This window comes from Homalodisca vitripennis, chromosome 4 (genome assembly GCF_021130785.1).
Source record: "Homalodisca vitripennis isolate AUS2020 chromosome 4, UT_GWSS_2.1, whole genome shotgun sequence".
Classification (NCBI taxonomy): Eukaryota; Metazoa; Arthropoda; class Insecta; order Hemiptera; family Cicadellidae; genus Homalodisca; species Homalodisca vitripennis.
Genome location: NC_060210.1, coordinates 190,916,362 through 190,936,369, shown reverse-complemented (window position 1 = coordinate 190,936,369; position 20,008 = coordinate 190,916,362). Strand labels below are relative to the sequence as shown.

At 35.5% G+C, this 20,008-nt stretch overlaps 1 protein-coding gene across 12 annotated transcripts in view; it reads right to left on the bottom strand.

Annotated features, from left to right (window-relative positions):
- LOC124360822 (liprin-alpha-1) overlaps window positions 1-20,008 on the bottom strand; it is a 204,530-nt gene that overhangs the window by 59,266 nt on the left and 125,256 nt on the right. For all 12 annotated transcript variants that reach the window (XM_046814752.1, XM_046814750.1, XM_046814756.1 and 9 more), the window contains exons 3-5: window positions 13,336-13,500; window positions 3,389-3,463; window positions 2,620-2,736 (exon numbers count right to left, since the gene is read on the bottom strand). In XM_046814752.1, coding sequence (XP_046670708.1) covers window positions 2,620-2,736; window positions 3,389-3,463; window positions 13,336-13,500 — 357 coding nt within the window. The remainder of the gene's footprint in view (window positions 1-2,619; window positions 2,737-3,388; window positions 3,464-13,335; window positions 13,501-20,008) is intronic.

Genomic DNA, 20,008 nt, shown 5'->3' with positions numbered 1-20,008 from the left:
AAATATTTACAACAAAAAAATTTAAATGCCTTACTGATATTTACAAGTGACGATGCATGAAATGAATGTAAGTTTTAAAATAGACTTATGCCATACATCTTGAATTAAACCAACATCCTTCTCAACAGATTCTCAATTAATAGTTTATTCTAGGTATATTCTAGCTAAAATAGCTCAAAAAGCTATTTTAGAGTTAAAAAAACACCAGAAGCTAGAACCCAACGATAGGTTAACATGAGAAACAATTTAATTAACCACAAAAAAGTTTAACTATAGTTCTTTTTCTTTTTTTAAAATAGTGTACGAGTAGACTGATCAATATATAATTTACTTCAGCATTTTTTGGGTAACAACAACCAACCCATGAATGTTGAAATTAAGGATATATAATGCAAGTACAAGATTAGCTTAAATTATGGTTGGTAACTAAAAAAGAATTAGTATGGTGTATACAAATATTGAAATATTAAATATGAGATGGTTTGATGATTCAAAGCAAAATTTAATACATAAAGACACATTTAATTTTCATTAAACAATCCAAATAATCTAAATTAAAAATTAATTATTATATAAATTCGACTCGGGCAGTGGCAGTCATCTTGTTCTGGGGCAGTTGAGTAATATTTGTAATAAATTAGGCTTTCTTGAAGTTGGCTTAAGCGGCAGTAAGATAAACATTCATCATCACTCTATTATCATTCAGTAGTATACGACATATATTGTATATAATACGAGCTCGTACATAAAGCTTGAAAAACTGAATGTGTCACTCCACTAGAGACTAAGGAGATCTTCTCCTTAATGATTTGTTAACCATGGAACCGGATCGGAACAATCTCGTCTGAATTGGCAATGATAAATATTCTTCACCGAAGTGCAGGCATAAATATTTATTATTTTATTACTTTACACAAGCATACGTTGTGTATCAAAGGCAGAAAATGTTTTAAACAGACAAAATAAATATGGTTAATACTATTAAACATCACAATTTTAATTAAGAAATAACCTTTAACATCTGAAGATTTGACAGAGGACCACGTCCATGATCTAAGTTTTCCGGTTCACACTGCATCAAAACATTGATAACACAATAAATATCTTGAAACAATCTTTATTGGAGAGAGCCATTTTCAGTCAACCAAAAAAAGTTTTTCATACTGGCCTTGTTAAACATGCAAAACTTTCATTTTTCAGCCAAATGAGCTGACATGCTGACTGGCTGACAGCTAATATAGTGTTCCTGCCTACATGACTTACAGCTACCTCAGGGATAGATGGATGATGTGTGTGACACAGGAAGGAAATAATAAAAGATTCAAAACAGGACTCAATCCTCGGACCAGACTTTTTGAATGTTGTATAGAGCAGAATCCTCCATATAGAGATAACATGGAATTAACACAAGGATTCTAGGCAAAGCACAGTGGTTCCATGATTAAGTCAAGATGAGAGTATAAGCATGGCCAGCAGGGACTCTTGACAAAACACAGTGGTGCCTTGATCGTCATGATGAGAGAGTATAAGCATGGCCAGCAAGGACTCTTGACAAAACACAGTGGTGCCTTGATCGTCATGATGAGAGAGTATAAGCATGGCCAGCAAGGACTCTTGACAAAACACAGTGGTGCCTTGATCGTCATGATGAGAGAGTATAAGCATGGCCAGCAAGGACTCTTGACAAAACACAGTGGTGCCTTGATCGTCATGATGAGAGAGTATAAGCATGGCCAGCAAGGACTCTTGACAAAACACAGTGGTGCCTTGATCGTCATGATGAGAGAGTATAAGCATGGCCAGCAAGGACTCTTGACAAAACACAGTGGTGCCTTGATCGTCATGATGAGAGAGTATAAGCATGGCCAGCAAGGACTCTTGACAAAACACAGTGGTGCCTTGATCGTCATGATGAGAGAGTGTAAGCATGGCCAGCAAGGACTCTTGACAAAGCACAATGGTTCCTTGATCGGATGAATACCATAATCGAGATTGAAAATAACCAAGAAGATAATGAGATTAAAATATCTTGGCATGAAACTTAAAACCTAAGATTTTGATGAAGCTTTTTGACGTAAAAACTTGATGGAAATCATTCATAAAACCTTATTTAGTCAGTACATGAAAGATATTAGTCCAAATCTGACAGAGCTGGTAGTGAACATCTACTGAGGGGGGATGAAGCTGCTTATTGTGATTGGCTGAAGATCAACCAATTAGCAATCAATAAGCAAGAATGAGGTGTAACCAATCATGGTACAGCTTCACCCTCTCCACCTTCTCAACCTCATAAACGGATATGTTTTACTGGCTCTGTCACTTTCAGTTCAGCTGTTGATTGTAAACGGCTTTCCACAGCAAAACCAAAATATTTAAAGATTTATATTGTATTAACAATGTTTCAATGAACCTAAAAAACATAGATGATAGTAACGACATGACCTGCATAAGCCTACTCAAGAACAATTTGACTGCCAAACACAATTAAAACTTATTCAATGTAAGATACCAAATTCTTTATACATTACAATACACAAGGAAAACATTAAATCAAATTGAGCTTCCAATACAAATATTGGATAAATTTGTACAGATCTATTTTATCACAACAGAAAATACCTTTATAATTGTTGGATGTGGCCCATCCATTGTAGGTTTGTCTTCCTGTGCTCCATTCTCCTTAGGTTTCCCTTCCTCAGAGCTTGGTATTACTCTTCCTATTTTGTACTGCTGCAACTGTTATTAAACAATTAAATATTTTCCGTGTTTGCCATTTTTATATCTTACACAAATAAAATTGAGACATGTAACATAATATCTTTATCCCTATTTTATATAATATAAAACATACAGGGTATAAATTGAGTCCTGATATGCCTGGATATATTCCAAACGGATGTACAACCTTCACCATACTTATTAAAATACTTTTTTGAATTTTTTGAATAATAAAAAAAATCCCCCCTTTTCAAATGGCGGTATGGGGGAGAGTAACTTTCAATTTTCAAATTGCAACCCCTATCTTGTGACATGTTATTTTAAAGGTATATTTAATAGAATCATTCAAAAAAATCCAAAAAAATTTTAATAGGTATGATAAAAGTTGTACATCGATATCTCAACCCGTTTGGAATATATCCAGGCGTATCAGGACTTAATTTACACCCTGTACGTAACACCTCATTGACCTAAATTACAAACATTTCAATAGTGATCAGAAATGTTTTAATTTTAGTAGTTGTTACTAAAAGCACAATATTTTAGAGAGTATTTTCGTTACATTAAATTTTATTTCATATACAAAAATATTTATTTTTTTAAAGTGGCATTTTCTAGAGAACACCCTTAAATAAAAATATAATCAAATAAAGATATTGTGTTCACTTACTTCATCTTTGGTAGAAGCCAGCTCCTCCTCTAAAGTGGTGTTTCTCTCTAATGCTACCCTTAACCTTTCTCTGACCTGGAACAAAATTGCGGAATTGATCAGCTGGTTATTATAAACTGTTATAAGTGAACACCAGTGTGTCAATAACAACTTGTTCAATAGTGGATAAGGCCATTATTGTCACTCACTGAACTTTTACAACTGGTTATAGTATTATTATAACAGTATTATGCTAAAAAAAAAATGTCACTATAAGAAACCCCAAAGTACAATCACTGACATATCCAAAGATGAAAATTCTGAGGAGTGGAGAGGACTGAGGGAACAAAATACACTCTCACCACCCAGTGGTGTAAGTAGAAAATAAGTTTGGAGGGGAGAGGGGGAGGGCCTCATTCAGTGGGAGGTTTAGGAAGTATAAAATACAGCCCCTTCAAAAATAGAGGCTCAGGAATCTCCCCATTAGAAATTTTGACCTTTAAGACCTCATAAATGTGTTCCAGCTTAAAACAAGCTACTGGGTGCAATTTTAATGTGTCTTTCAAAAGTTTGAGAAGGGGCTTAAGGCCCCCCCCCCTTATATACGCCCATGCCATCACCACCACAGTTGGAAGCATAAGAATTCTCTCTGGAAATTTCAAATATTGCTTACATTGAAAGGTAGTTCTGTGTTTTATAATTCTTTAGTCAATCCACATTTTTGGAAGTTGTGTTATTTCAATGAACACATAAGAGAAGGGGAGAAGGGGGTGTAACACTGACAGTCTTTCCCCTTGCATAAAAACTGCATCATTAGAGCAATAAATAATTTTATTCCAGCATCGATGACAAAGCATTTCTTTCTAGAGAATTGGATGGCAATTAAAATACAAGTACATCTATGTTGATAATAAAAGTACTTAAGTTATCAAATTAGAAATAAATCATTATACTGTCACAACACGCACAAATACAAGATCATATATTAAAAATGTGACACTAAATAACACAATTATCTATTTATATTAATGCATCTTATTTAATGAAGTGTAATTAACTGGACACACTTAAAATTAATTTTATGTAACTTTTATTAAAATATAAAATATTATTATGTGAGGAGATTCAACACAACGACTTCCCTGTACGGGTTGATCAAATTTTTATTTATAACAGACAGCCAATAAAAAGATGGAACAGTAATTCTGTGGACTTACAAACAAGAAAAAGGAATTCTTTTAGTGGCAGAGAAACAGGATTCCCAAGTGTTAACTGTTGAACAACTGAACAACAGTAGCGGAACTCAGAGAGGAGGAGAGGTGAGTGTTCCGACAGACAGTGTGGAGGTGTAGGGGTCAGTAAAAACACAGTTGGGGTCATTGTGAACTAATCCAATAACCTCCAAGTGCTCAGGATGATTGAGTTAGTTCCTCTCAGACTTGGAACAAGTGTAACTGACTAAACTGTTCGTACGTGTTCTAGCATGTCTTGTCTTAGATGACTTGGACTTTGGACCACTCGACCAATTTAATTGTACCTATTCACTTCATTGCATTTGACTTCCTTTATGTACTTAGTCCATTTAAACTTTGTGACAATATTTTATTTATATATACATCATTTATTTATATATCCAATAGCTTTAATAAATCTCTTTAAAATAAACACTCTGATATTTACATAAATAAATACTATTCTCTATGAAATGGACATTCGGTGCCTACATTCAAGTGAGCAAAGGTAAACAAGCAAAAAAGTCAGCAGTGTTCTTTAATTATTGTTATAAACATTATTACACAAATACTTAATACAGATTTTTTATTGGTTAACCCTTGGCACACTGTATGTGAACTCAAAGATAGTGAGGATTCTTCTTCAGACAAGAATATTATGACTTAATTAGAGCATTAAAATTGTACACCTGAATGTAGATACTGTTGACATGCAGAAGAATATATGTTCTAAAATGGTTACGTATATCTGTAATTTTTTTTATATACAGTAAATAAAAAACTTACTGAACTACAAATGTCTGTTGACTTTTACAATTCAAACAGGACAATAGTCAGGGAGAACATAGGGATATAAATCCCTGAAAATTTAAATTAATATTATTTCTGTTATTGAGGGACAGTTTGGGAAATGTTTACCGGAAACTTTAAATTGATATTGATATTATATATGTGATTTTTAGTAGTAATGTTGTTTATGCAATTCCATACTTTTCTTTTAGTGATCAGTAGTACACCTAATGAAATTATCTTTCTCCCAACATTTTCTACAACATTCCCACTGGGTGTAAATGCTAAAAATGTTATCAGATTTTTAAACTGGTATCTACTAGATCCATCTTTACATTTCATTCAAGACTTAATTTATTTAAGAACAAAATCTAGAAAAATGTCCATACAGAATTATAGTATGTAATAATTTTTAAGACACTATTACATCTTACATAAACTTCAAAATACATACACAAACTACAAGATGACTAAATCAGACACTGATATATAGATTTGTAAACAAATGGCAAATATAATTTGTTAGTAATACCAATCTGACAGAGGTTTCCAGTAAACAAACACGACATGAATGATTTGAAAGAAAGAATTTGTCAAGAAGTTATTGACAACTTCAAATTATACAAAAAACAAAATAAGAACTAGTACCAGTACTTTTGATTATATTTAAACAATTGTTATTGTCTAATTACATTACTAGGTAGAGTATAATTTTATTTGGAGAAAAAGCATAAAGAAAATTATCAATATATTTTACTAAAAGAAAATTATATAGCTTTACAGTATTTTTTATTTAAGTTTATTACTGATAATGGATGATTTGTAAGATAAGAGAATTAGCCATTGCTATGAGTTACAAAAACTGAAACATGACATTCAGTAAGTAAGTACATGCGCCCTTCTTCATGTTTTAACCCTTAAAGATAAGATTACCCAAATTGCAATTTTAAAATTGAGACCCAACCCATTGACTTTGGTATATTATTACCATACTTTTTTATTTGCTAATTTTATTGTTTGCTTAAGATTATGTTTTTGTGTTTGATACCTGGATAAAAAGGGACATACAAGTTCTCGAAACATTATTTTAATTTTTGCTACTTATAACAATATACATAATGTAGCTTATATTAGGAAGAGTTATTACAACGTGAATGTCGAGTTAAGCTCAAGATCACCTTCCTCTTAGTGCAGCGTCACTATTACAGACATGACTTCTGAAATCTAGTGCACTAAGAGGAAGGTGAATCCGGGCTTAACTCAACATTCACGTTGAATCAATGTTCCCTACTGCACCTACGTTATGTGTAGTAAACAAGGTTGCTCCGCTGTGTTTAGAGATTGTGTCTATCACATTGTAGTGCACTCAAATGTGCACCTGATGAAACAATGAGGATACCTCTTTACCTGTTTTTTTCCCCCCTGAAGGAAAAGGACAGTTTGTCCCTGCGCTTAGTCCTAAAAGGACCTTTGCGCCTCCCTTACTTTAATTTTGTGCCCTCAAAGTCCGAGGCTTTTGCTAAAACCAATATCAGATTTGAGGGCTCCTGTTCTCTGATATCCTTGGGGCTGAGGAGATATGCTCCCAGGTATCTTTTCCGAGTTTACCTATGTTACACTATATTTTGTGTTCTACGTGTATCTGATGTCGAAACGATGTAACGAGTTCATTTTGAGCTTCTTCATCACCGACTTTTTTTTATCTCTTCATAAAAACATGATTCCAGATTTCAGGAGTCAAGTCTGTAGTAGCGTAAGATTCTAGATGCTGCATTAGGAAGGTAAAATGGAGCTTAACTTAAAATTTATATTATAAAAATAACTAGTGTCCGTAATCCTATCATTCTGGCAGTAGTTTCTGTATTATAACTTTTTTAAACACTTGAGATATTATCGTTAAAAATTAAAAACCGAATAAGCTGGCAATGTTACTTCTATAAATGTTATTAAACGCTTGACTGTTTGCTAATACACCACAGTAAAGGAATTCTGTGACCTCCACCAACCAATCAAGTTTGTTTGCGTATTCATGTATTTGACTTTAAGCGTGTCAATTTGACAGATAATAGGTTCTGGCACATGGGACAAAACAATGCATAAACAAATACTTCACATAATGGCGGCTGCAGATGATGACAGTCTGCTTTAACACAGCCTGAGTTCTGACTGCTTTATTACATTAAACATTTACAACTTGCCGAGTTATCATGAATCGATTTGTACATTTATAAAGTTATATTAAATTGATTACATTTTTCAGAAGTAGAAATATTTTTATAGTGACTTCAAAACTTAAAGCAGATGAAATACCTTTTAAGTACACTATATGCTGTGAAAAAATTTTAACCCTTTGATTTGTTAATATAGAGAGTTAACTGCACTAAAGTCATGCTTTAGTTTTTGTTTGTGTTGGAACCTTGGCCCATACTATGTTGAAGCATAACAGTTTTATTTTAATTCATCTACAAAGTACTAATCTGTAATAAATTGTGTTACAATTGCTTACACCTCATTATTTGTAATGTATTCAGAGGGAATGCTAGTTAACTAACTGCTGGCTAAGCATCTGAAATACCTTACCAGCATGCCCACACAATTCAATTCATAACTGACAATTAACCAACTGCTTACATATTGGATGTCCTTAAGATGCATATTGTTACATAATCACAATACAAACATGTTGTCATGTTCCTAATTGGCATGTCTTCGGCAATTACCTCAGGGTTCAATCTTGGAGCCTGTCTTGTTTGTAATCTTTAGAAACAGTCTACCAGGATATATAAATAATATCCTAAACTACTGGATGATCCATCCACCATGCACTGTAATAAACATGGCTAATCAGTGCTGCCATAACAACAATGTGTTGGAAGAAAAAACAAAACAACTTTGTATAGAAGAAGTAGAAGTGGACAAAGTGACATATAATGGGTGTCCCATCCTCCTATTAACTTACTTATTAATAAAAATGGAATGATTTCCTTTGGGGAATTTTTATACGACCAACTGAGAAGATTTTATGTATACAAATTTTTGAGTCCCCCCCCTCCACATGAGGTATTTTAGGGATGAGTCAAAATTTTTAAATAGAAACCCTTAGCAAATGTTACCTTGTTTTAAAGGTATTACAAGAAGAAGAAGAATGGCACAAACTAAAGTAGAGGTCTCTAATGTTACTCTATCAAATTTGGTGGCCAATTTAAGTTTGAATTGTTTTATAAAACCCCGCAATTTAAGCTACATTTAAAGTTATTGTAAGGCAGATAAAACATTCACTCACTAGTTATTTTGAGAACTTATGGCATCAAATCATAAAACAAGTTATTGCAAGAATCTACAAATATCAACAACCATGAGTAACATAGCACTTATTAGGTTTTGTTTTGTCTGACCGAAGTCCAGAAGGAAGTCCTGGGAATACCAATGGCTCTCTTATTGGTTACCAGTTAGTATGTGAGACACATTCAGTCCAGTTACCGTTACAAGGAGACACATTTCTCAATTAAATCAGTGTTCAGTGCATAATTTATTGAATAAAAAGAGGGTATTCAGAAAAAGGCTATACAAATGTACTTTTTTCAGTTTTAAATTATTAATGCCAATTCATTATAAACAGTTCGATGTACCTTTAATAAAATATTAACAAATAGGAAAAATTACAAAATGTAACACTCAGAACTAATTTTTTGATTAAAACCTTAAATTCACATTTATTACGAAAACTGTACAATGTGGACTATTATAATTTGAACTACAGTACAGCTTTATTTTCATTTTCAATTAACTTTTTGAATTAAAATTACATCTGGGTCAAGAGCTATTTAACTGTAGAATGTAAAATAACAATTTGCTAAACAGGATAGATTGGTGATCTTTTTGAAATAAATTACAATACAATTTCTTATTGATTGTTTGAATTTAAGCCACAACACCAATCTAAACAAGTGTTTGAATATTATTGAAAGTACAAACAAAGGTATAGAGGTTTAGTTAATCGAAAACCTCGTCAATGAATGTGACATACTTAATTTACACCAATCAGGGACCTTGTGTCGCCAGGGATTGCAATCAATTATTCAATCAGAACAATTCGCCAACAAAAGGAGCTTTGCGAGAATTACAGAGCATAACTATTACCTTCCATCTTTTAATTATGTGATCCAATTCCAAATGTGATCTATTAATTCAAGAATTTGGCTTATTGAATCCTTTCAAATATAACGTACCATATGTCATATCGCGTAGCTGATGACGCGTAAAATGAAAGTTGGAGAAATAATAGGAGATTGAAAAATATTTACCCTATCAAGAAATTTGTGTTATTGAGGCTTACACTATGCAGGTTTCCCTGTGTCACGCACAACTATTTTGGTATTTACATATAAATACACTGAAAATATTAAAAAGACTTTTAAAAATGTAATAAGCCTGAAATAATTAAAATATTTTTTCATGATTGCTCATGGTTTTTCTTTTTGGTGTCTTTCACAGCCATTTGAGTTATAATGTACACCTCTGGGGTAACTCTAGTGCCGCAAAAAAATCTTTTACTCAGCAGAAGAGGGCAGTAAGGATATTGGCTGGATTATCTCATGATACTTACCAACATGTACATTCATAGTAATTTAATCTTCGTTAAAGGAAATATCAATAATTTTAATACTCACAGTTCAGTACATAATTATCAAACAAGGAACAAACAAGACCTAGTTGCACCAAGTAATAGATTAGGTAAAACAATGAAAAGTTACCAATACCAACAATTGAAATTATTTAATAGGTTATCAGTTTCAATTAGATTGTTACCAAATAATGACTTTGACAAAGTTGTATCTGAGTGGCTTAAGTTTAACGTATTTTATACAATTAAAGAGTACATGTCTTATGAAAATTTAAGATTTTATTTTTAAATTTTAATTATTAACATTGTTCTAGTACATAATATAGATTTAGGAAATTTATTTTGACGAAGTTTATTGTAATTTGTAAAAATTATTTAATGGCTAATAGAGATTCTTGATTCTTAACACATTGTCTGCACTGGACATTTGTACTACTCGTATCCCGGCTGTCCAAAAGTCACATGACTCATGTTGGCAGTGAAAGTGTCAACTATACATGCAAACTTATACATTTGCTCCACACTTTTAGTTATAATCTCTTTCGCTCTCTACTTGCAGTAATATTATCACATTTTTAAAAGTAAATACGTAGCTCTGTAAGGACAATACTAGTTCATGTTTCTTATTTCATTGAAGTTAAGCCATAATTTCCATTTAATTGTCCTAGTCCTTGGATGAAGTTAATTACGCTTAGAATGAGTGTGCACATCCTGTGTAGTTTTGTTACTATCCAAGACAGACTGATTTTAAAATGAACAATTTATAGTTAATAGTTCAATGAGCAGGCTCTCTTAAGAGACACACAGCAACTTTTTGATAAACGTTAAACAAAGAACATTTTGATGTCAGTAAGAAGACCAGTTCTTTAAATTAACATTGACATCAATGGCTGAGACCTATAGTGGAAGATTGACCACTATTTCTAAATTAATTCATGGATATGATAACAGAAAATTTAGTCTTGTCATACAAAAAAATGTACATATTTCAGTACTTTTTATTGACTAAGATATGTAATTGTACATCTTCCATATTAATAATAATGCCAGCCAAGTGGGGCAACAATCTTTATTACAACAAAAATGTATAACAATGAAACCAGTTATTTTGCTTGCTCGCACATTGAAAAGTAACCTACTTTTTACAGTGTGAATAAAAAGATAACCAATCCAAATTTTCAGAAGTAAATAAATAAACTTAACCTGATAAAATATCAAACAAAGAAGAGAGCTCGAGACAAAATTGTACATTGTGTGTGTTGTGTAGATAGGCTGTAGGCCCAGAGTGGGTACCAATGCATACATTTACTTGTATAATACATAACTATAGGGTGAGTAGTTGAATCTGACTGGTAAAGGAAACGGTCATTCCTTGTGGAACGATTCAAACTATAAAACATTACAAACCAATTCATCAATAATATAAAAATAAATAGCAATAACTTTTGTTAAATTTACTTAGAAGATATTAAATATAAATTCAATCATGACATCTAATCATATTTTTACATTAAAAAACATGCACTTATGAAAATTCTAATATAAAAGTAATCCATGCTGTATTTCTTATAAGATGAAAATATGAACTCTTGTCAGAAATACAAAATTGTTTGGTAAGGAAATGATCTTTAAAGAGCAGCTTAAACCATCCTTTCACGGCCCCCCACAGTTCATTCACTCTCAGCGGGGGAGTTATTAATTAAAGACTTGTTCCCTAACACCAATAGAGTTCGCACTCTCCAGGAAACTTCTCAGCGTCTTGAATAAAAATTACAATATTCGACTGTCTGAAAAGAAGGAAAGCAATATAAGAAACCCTCTTCCGCTCGCGCTGGAGTTTACATCATTTTTTTACATTATTATTTTTTTAAATGTTTTCAGTGTTAAATCTGAATTAAAAATGTATTTAATCTCTTCAACTATGCAAGTAGTTTCATGTACAGGTTGTTACTACAGTTATTTGAAATACAATAATAGAAAACATGCCGTTTCAGGAATTTAAATCTATCCTCTTTGTCTGGTGAGAAGATAACTAGTATATATCAGTTAGAACATACAGCAATGGACTGCCACACTAAAAACGGAAATAAAAAAAATAAAAAAGTAGCAGTAACAATCTGTTGTCACACGTTCTAGCTTCTATGTACTAATTATCTTCTTACTTGATGAAGAGTAAGATAATTTCAGTAAGATTTCAATCCTCAAAACGTTGTGTCATACATTTTGTAACATATAACAATGGCAAATGTCTGAAATCATATTTTCCTTTCAAACCTTCCATCGATAACAAACATCAAACAAAGAATGAAACTTTACTATTGTTTCAACTTAAAAAAAGTTTATTAATACTAGATTCATGCAGTAGCAGTGAGTATAGTTGGGGATACATAAATTAAATGGCACAACATTTAAGTGTGAATGCTTGAAGTATCCTACAAAAAGTGTGCTACTAGTATCCATAATTATCAAAATATTCACATATTTTTGTTGTTGCGTCATGACGATTTTATTGCATAGTTTAAATGAAAAATACCTACAAATTTGGAAGCTTCTCCTAAGTTATTAGCAAAAAATATTTAATTAAGTTTCAATAAAAATGTAGATTTATATAGCATGCAACAAAAGGTAAATCTTGTCCTTTATTTCAGTCTTTATTCTGTGTTTCCATATGCTTCAAGCATTTTGAAGAATGTTACCATAACAGATAGGGAGTATGTCAGTATAACAGTTTGAACAACGTAGATGGAAAATCAAGTTTACACCCCCAACTACTGAAATCATACATTAAATGGTGTAGTGTAAAGAAAGTGGACCAATTCGTTTAACCTGTTGTAGTGTACAGTTGACCGGGATGAATGAACGATTTTAAATGACTAATGTCTTTATTCTAACACTTCCTTTGAAAAATGAGTTAAGAGTTTATTGACTCCTCCAGTACATGCATTTAACTGACTTGACGTCAGCTGTATAGTGCAAAGGCAATGGCAGAAATGGTTATGCAATGTATTATTATACATTGATAATTCTCTCTATAAACATCCTGGTAGTCTTATCCAGAGAATATTCTTAAATTAATTAACCAGACTGGAAAAAACTTTCAACTGTACGCAATACAAAATAATAATAAAAATGTGAAAGTTGAAGACAACAGGAACAATACTGAGAACAAATACAAGGCTAATATTTGTACTAACAGTAACGTACCACATCTTTATTCGGACGTAACGTCACAGAGTAATAAGGTATATACCTCATTACTCTGTGGTAACGTTTTATTTACTTTCCACTAAACTTAAAGTGTTGCCATAAACTCTATGACATACCTTCTCATCTAAAGCTTTATGGTGTTCGAAGAGACTCTTGAGTGCCTTGAGGACCTCGACCTCGCTGGAGACCCCGGACTGGGCGGCCGCTTGTCGCTTGACCACGGTCATCCTGAGAGATCTCTCGTGACGGGACACCAGACACTCCAAGTGTTCCAGTAACAACTGTAACATCATCACTAATAACAGCTCAGACGATCAACAAGATTGAGGAAGTTCTACTTGCTTCAGTAATGATCCAATCACTCTTAAACTGTTAGCTCTACATATAAAAGTCTCAATTCTTCAGCGCACAATTTGGAAAGTTCCAAAGAATGTTTTCCACTTTAGAATAGACAGATTATTAGAACTTCTCTGTCATAAAAGTTATTGCTTGAAAAGGAAAGAAGAATGTGGTTTGAAAACATCCCAACTTGAGCATCTGAAGCAAAATTGGAACCAAAATATTGTAAATATAATTTATTGGCTGTAATAATTGCAAACTTTTCATTGCAGTGCTTAGTTTTCTATTTAAAAATGTAAAAGGTTATTTCTAAATTAATTTAAAATAAACTAATAATTGCATGTACTTAAATAGCATACATAGCACAATTGAAAGCTGGAAAAAAGTTAGAATATACGAAATTATCAATTGTAACTATAACATTTTAAATTCTCAACTATAAGATTCATTAGATTAGTTCAAACTTACTTAAACATCCAACACCATTTCTTATGTTTATGCTAATAACATCTCTCTAGTAATACAATTAAATCATATTTTAAATAGCTAAACCCATAATCCCTCATTAGAAGACATTTTTTAACCCTGAAAATACATGGAAGAATTGGGTTATCATCTCAAATGGTTCAAAAATGTTTTATTTAGGTACTTAAACATTTGCTATAGATGATACATTGGACATCCAAATCTCACTAATATTACTATACATCCATTTTATAGTTTATTGAACTGTTTTAAAATAAAAAAAAAAAAATAAAGTTCAGTAAAGAGATATTTTTAATTGACAAACTTACACACATCATCTGGATGTTACAACAGTGTGGTAATAGTACCACATGTTTCTGACAATGTAACAATATTTGTGGCAATGGCAATGTCCCAACTACCCTCATGTACACAATATCTCACACTCATATTGTCTGTACAGACACATACCCTGTAACTAATATATGGTAGAATTCCACATGTTTCTGACAAGGTATCAATATCTGTGGCAATGGCAATGTCCCAACTACCCTCATGTACACAATATCTCACACTCATATTGTCTGTACAGACACATACCCTGTAACTAATATATGGTAGAATTCCACATGTTTCTGACAAGGTATCAATATCTGTGGCAATGGCAATGTCCCAACTACCCTCATGTACACAATATCTCACACTCATATTGTCTGTACAGACACATACCCTGTAACTAATATATGGTAGAATTCCACATGTTTCTGACAAGGTATCAATATCTGTGGCAATGGCAATGTCCCAACTACCCTCATGTACACAATATCTCACACACTCATATTGTCTGTACAGGCACACATACCCTGTCACCAATTTATGGTAGAATTCCACATGTTTCTGACAAGGTATCAATATCTGTGGCAATGGCAATGTCCCAACTACCCTCATGTACACAATATCTCACACTCATATTGTCTGTACAGACACATACCCTGTAACAAATATATGGTAGAATTCCACATGTTTCTGACAAGGTATCAATATCTGTGGCAATGGCAATGTCCCAACTACCCTCATGTACACAATATCTCACACTCATATTGTCTGTACAGGCACATACCCTGTCACCAATTTATGGTAGAAAGCTACACGCTTCTGACAAGGTATCAATATGTGTGGCAATGGCAATGTCCCAACTACCCTCATGTACACAATATCTCACACTCATATTGTCTGTACAGGCACATACCCTGTAACTAATATATGGTAGAATTCCACATGTTTCTGACAAGGTATCAATATCTGTGGCAATGGCAATGTCCCAACTACCGTCATGTACACAATATCTCACACTCATATTGTCTGTACAGACACATACCCTGTAACTAATATATGGTAGAATTCCACATGTTTCTGACAAGGTATCAATATCTGTGGCAATGGCAATGTCCCAACTACCGTCATGTACACAATATCTCACACTCATATTGTCTGTACAGACACATACCCTGTAACAAATATATGGTAGAATTCCACATGTTTCTGACAAGGTATCAATATCTGTGGCAATGGCAATGTCCCAACTACCCTCATGTACACAATATCTCACACTAATATTGTCTGTACATGCACATACCCTGTCACTAATATATGGTAGAAGCATTTTGCTTCCTTTAGTAGCGGAATGGCGAGTGATGGACGTCTACACTGCTAGTGACCACGAGTTCATCGCTTTCCATCTTATCGATAATCGGCTGCCGCGGCTAGCGAATACCCGAAACGCTCTTGGCTGGAATCTGGCTAAGCTGGACAGGGGAAAACTTGTCGAGCAGCTAGATCGTAGTATCGAGGCTGGTGTTCCGGGGTTTCCCGAGTCCACTGAAACAGCTGAGGTTGAGGCTTATATCGACTCTTCCATGAAACTGATAGAAAACGCTTGCAATTCGTCAATGCCTCGGAAACGACCTTACCGGGGCCGTCGCCAAGCCTTCTGGTGGACGGACGAAATCGGCGAGCTCAGGAGAACTGCACTAATGTGCAGACGTAGAGCGCAGCGAGCTCGAAACCGGCCTGAAGCTATAACTAGGTCGGCAGAGCACAAGGCTGCTAAGAAAGCTCTGAGTGCAGCAATTCGTTTGAGCAAAGCACGATGCTGGCGTGAGCTCTGCCAGGAAGTGGACTCGGACCCTTGGGGAAGAGGATACAAACTTGTGCGAAAAAAGCTCGGAGGAATAGGGAAAAGCACGGAAATGCCTGCTGGAATGATTTCGACGATCGTGGAAGCTCTCTTCCCAAGTCACCCTGTAAGGCGGGAGGAGAGAGTAGCGAGACCGGTACCAGACGTTCCCATTTTTACGGAGCAGGAGCTTGTAGCGGCGGTGTCTACCATGCGCAACAAGAAGGCTCCTGGACCTAATGGCATTCCAGCTGAGGTTTTGAAGATTGTGGCGGCGAGCTATCCACTCTTGCTGCTGAATATGTTTAATGCATGTTAGGTAGCGGGTGTGTTCCCGTCGCGCTGGAAGGTTGCTAGGTTGGCGCTGATCAGCAAAGGCAAAAGTGATCCGAACTCCCCGTCGGCATACAGGCCACTTTGTATGCTTGACACCGCGGGGAAGCTCTATGAAAGGTTACTGAAACCCAGGTTGCAGTCGTCCATCGAAGCCGCGGAGATCTCTCTCCCCGGCAGCATGGCTTTCGAAAGCGACACTCAACTCTGAACGCCATTACAGAGGTGATCAGTGCCGTCCAGCAGGCCGAAACAGCTTGTCACCAGGCTCGGCCGATTGTGCTGTTGGTTACACTTGACGTAAAGAACGCGTTTAACTCTGCTCGGTGGGAGGACATGCTAGAGGCGTTGCAGCGGGACTTCAGCGTGCCCGACTATCTCCTGGTCATTGTGCAGGACTACCTGAAGAACCGACGGCTATTGTATGAAACCAAAGACGGAAGGAGAACAAAAGAGGTCACTGCCGGTGCGGCTCAAGGGTCTATTCTCGGCCCAGACCTATGGAATGTTTCATACGATGGTTTGCTTCGCCTCGAGATGCCCCACGACGTCTACCTCGTGGGTTATGCTGATGACGTGGCGGCAGTCATCACGGCGAGGACGCCGGACTTGGTACAGTTACGCCTTAATCAGGTAATGATTCGGGTCAATGCCTGGATGACGAGACATGGACTTGAGCTGGCGGTCGCCAAGACCGAAATCGTTATGCTCACTCGACGGAGAATCCCCACTCTGATCTCTATGAATGTGGGGGGTGTCGAGGTTCGGACAAGGACTGCGGCGAAGTACCTGGGTGTGTTACTCGACTGCCGTCTTCGGTATTGGGAGCACATTCAGGCGGTGTGTGAAAAAGCCTCTAAGGTGGTTATGTCTCTCGGCAGGCTGATGGCTAACGTAGGAAGCCCTAGGTCAAGTAAGAGACGCCTCCTCATGTCTACTGTAAACTCAACCCTTCTGTATGGCGCAGAGGTTTGGGCGGGTGTCATGAGGATAAGGCGATACAGTCAAAAGCTGTTATCGGTACAGAGAAGGGCGGCACTTAGGGTCGCCTGCGCCTATCGCACCGTTTCCGGTTCGACCGTGGCGGTCGTGGCTGGGGTGATTCCTATTGACCTGCTGGCCATCGAGAGACAGACCGTCTTCCGGGAGGCTGCCGAGCGGGGTAGAGAGGATGCCTTGGCTGCTGCCAGGGCGGAGACTCTGCAGGTTTGGCAGCGGAGGTGGACGGAAGGATCGGACGGTCGCTGGACCTTCCGTCTCATTCGAGAGCTTCAATCCTGGATAGATCGTGGCCACGGGGAGATAGATTTCTACCTGTGTCAGTTCCTGACGGGGCACGGTTACTTTAGGAAGTACCTCTACAGGATGGGAAAAGTCAGGTCGCCTCGGTGTGCTTACTGCCCGGAGGAAGATGATGATGTTCATCACACCTTCTTCGCTTGCGGGCGCTTCACCGAGGCCAGGCAAACGCTCGCCACCACAGTTGGTGATGTTACGGCAGAGACCATTGTGGAGATGATGCTGCAGAATGAGGACGCCTGGAATGCAGTCACCACTCATGTACATGCGATCCTTCATCAGAAGCGTGAAGACGGATGCCTGTCTGACCCCTAGCTTCCGAAACAAGTAGTTTTGTCCTGGTTGGGACATAAGACACACGGACCAGGCAAGATGTCATCCGAAAGGGTTCCGGCCTGGGCTCTCCGTGGCCCGTAGGGGGTTTAGTGGGTAGTCCGCAAGGGAGTCCCACACTCCGTGCGCAAATGCATTCCCCCTACGTAAAAAATATATATATATATATATATATATATATATATATATATATATATATATATATATATAGTAGAATTCCACATGCTTCTAACAAGGTATCAATATATGTGACAATGCAATGTCCCAACTACCCTCAAGTATACAATATTTTGCTCATCTTGTAATAGCTTATTTAAAAAAATACAGATTTTGGATACTGAACATTTAATGGATAAACAATTAAATTTAAAAGTCACACTAAAATATACAATATAATAATATTTAAATAATATAATATTATTTAAATATGTTAACGTGAATTGTGTGTTAGTTAGATTTTCAATTCTAACAAATTTATGACTAACACAAAGTATTCCAAAACACAAGTGCATTCAGCATAAAACATTGTATATGAGTTACAAAATTATAATTACTCATGTTCATGAGGTCATATAAAAATATAATATTTATTTATTTGTTAAGTGAAGTAATTTGAATAGACAATTACAAGGAGAATTTGATGTTTGAAGTCATATTCTAAAAAGTAAAATATTGTACAAAATAAAAATAGGTACATTCCTGGTTCTTTAAATAACAATACTTCAACAAAAGTGTAAGAGATGGTTTATTCACTCATCTGTTTTGTAAGAGAACTTCGAATAACAATTATGAGATGGTCCATTCGAGAGCCATTGTACACACTGAAATAAACACAATAGCAGCTGGAAAATAACTATGTTTGTTAGCTATACACTGATTAGGGCTAGGAGAGATAGAAACACCCATTCGAGAGCCATTGTACACACTGAAATAAACACAATAGCAGCTGGAAAATAACTATGTTTGTTAGCTATACACTGATTAGGGCTAGGAGAGATAGAAACACCCATTCGAGAGCCATTGTACACACTGAAATAAACACAATAGCAGCTGGAAAATAACTATGTTTGTTAGCTATACACTGATTAGGGCTAGGAGAGATAGAAACACCCATTCGAGAGCCATTGTACACACTGAAATAAACACAATAGCAGCTGGAAAATAACTATGTTTGTTAGCTATACACTGATTAGGGCTAGGAGAGATAGAAACACCCATTCGAGAGCCATTGTACACACTGAAATAAACACAATAGCAGCTGGAAAATAACTATGTTTGTTAGCTATACACTGATTAGGGCTAGGAGAGATAGAAACACCCATTCGAGAGCCATTGTACACACTGAAATAAACACAATAGCAGCTGGAAAATAACTATGTTTGTTAGCTATACACTGATTAGGGCTAGGAGAGATAGAAACACCCATTCGAGAGCCATTGTACACACTGAAATAAACACAATAGCAGCTGGAAAATAACTAACTATGTTTGTTAGCTATACACTGATTAGGGCTAGGAGAGATAGAAACACCCATTCTATTGAACGCATCCAGTTCTGTTCTTGATATATAGGGTATTACGGTTTACATATCAAAGTAAAAATCAAATTACATGAGAATAAAGGAACTTTTACCGATTAATATTGGAGCTGCAAACCATCCTGAATTTGTATTATATCAAAAGACCAGATAACACATTATGTAACTTTATCAATGTTTCTAACACTGATATTACAGCTATTTTTGAATGGAACATTGCACAATCTTTATTCAAGTTTTTTATTTGTATTAAACAGGTAGGAAAAATTAATAACTTATCACCGCAGCATTAGTTTATGATACAATG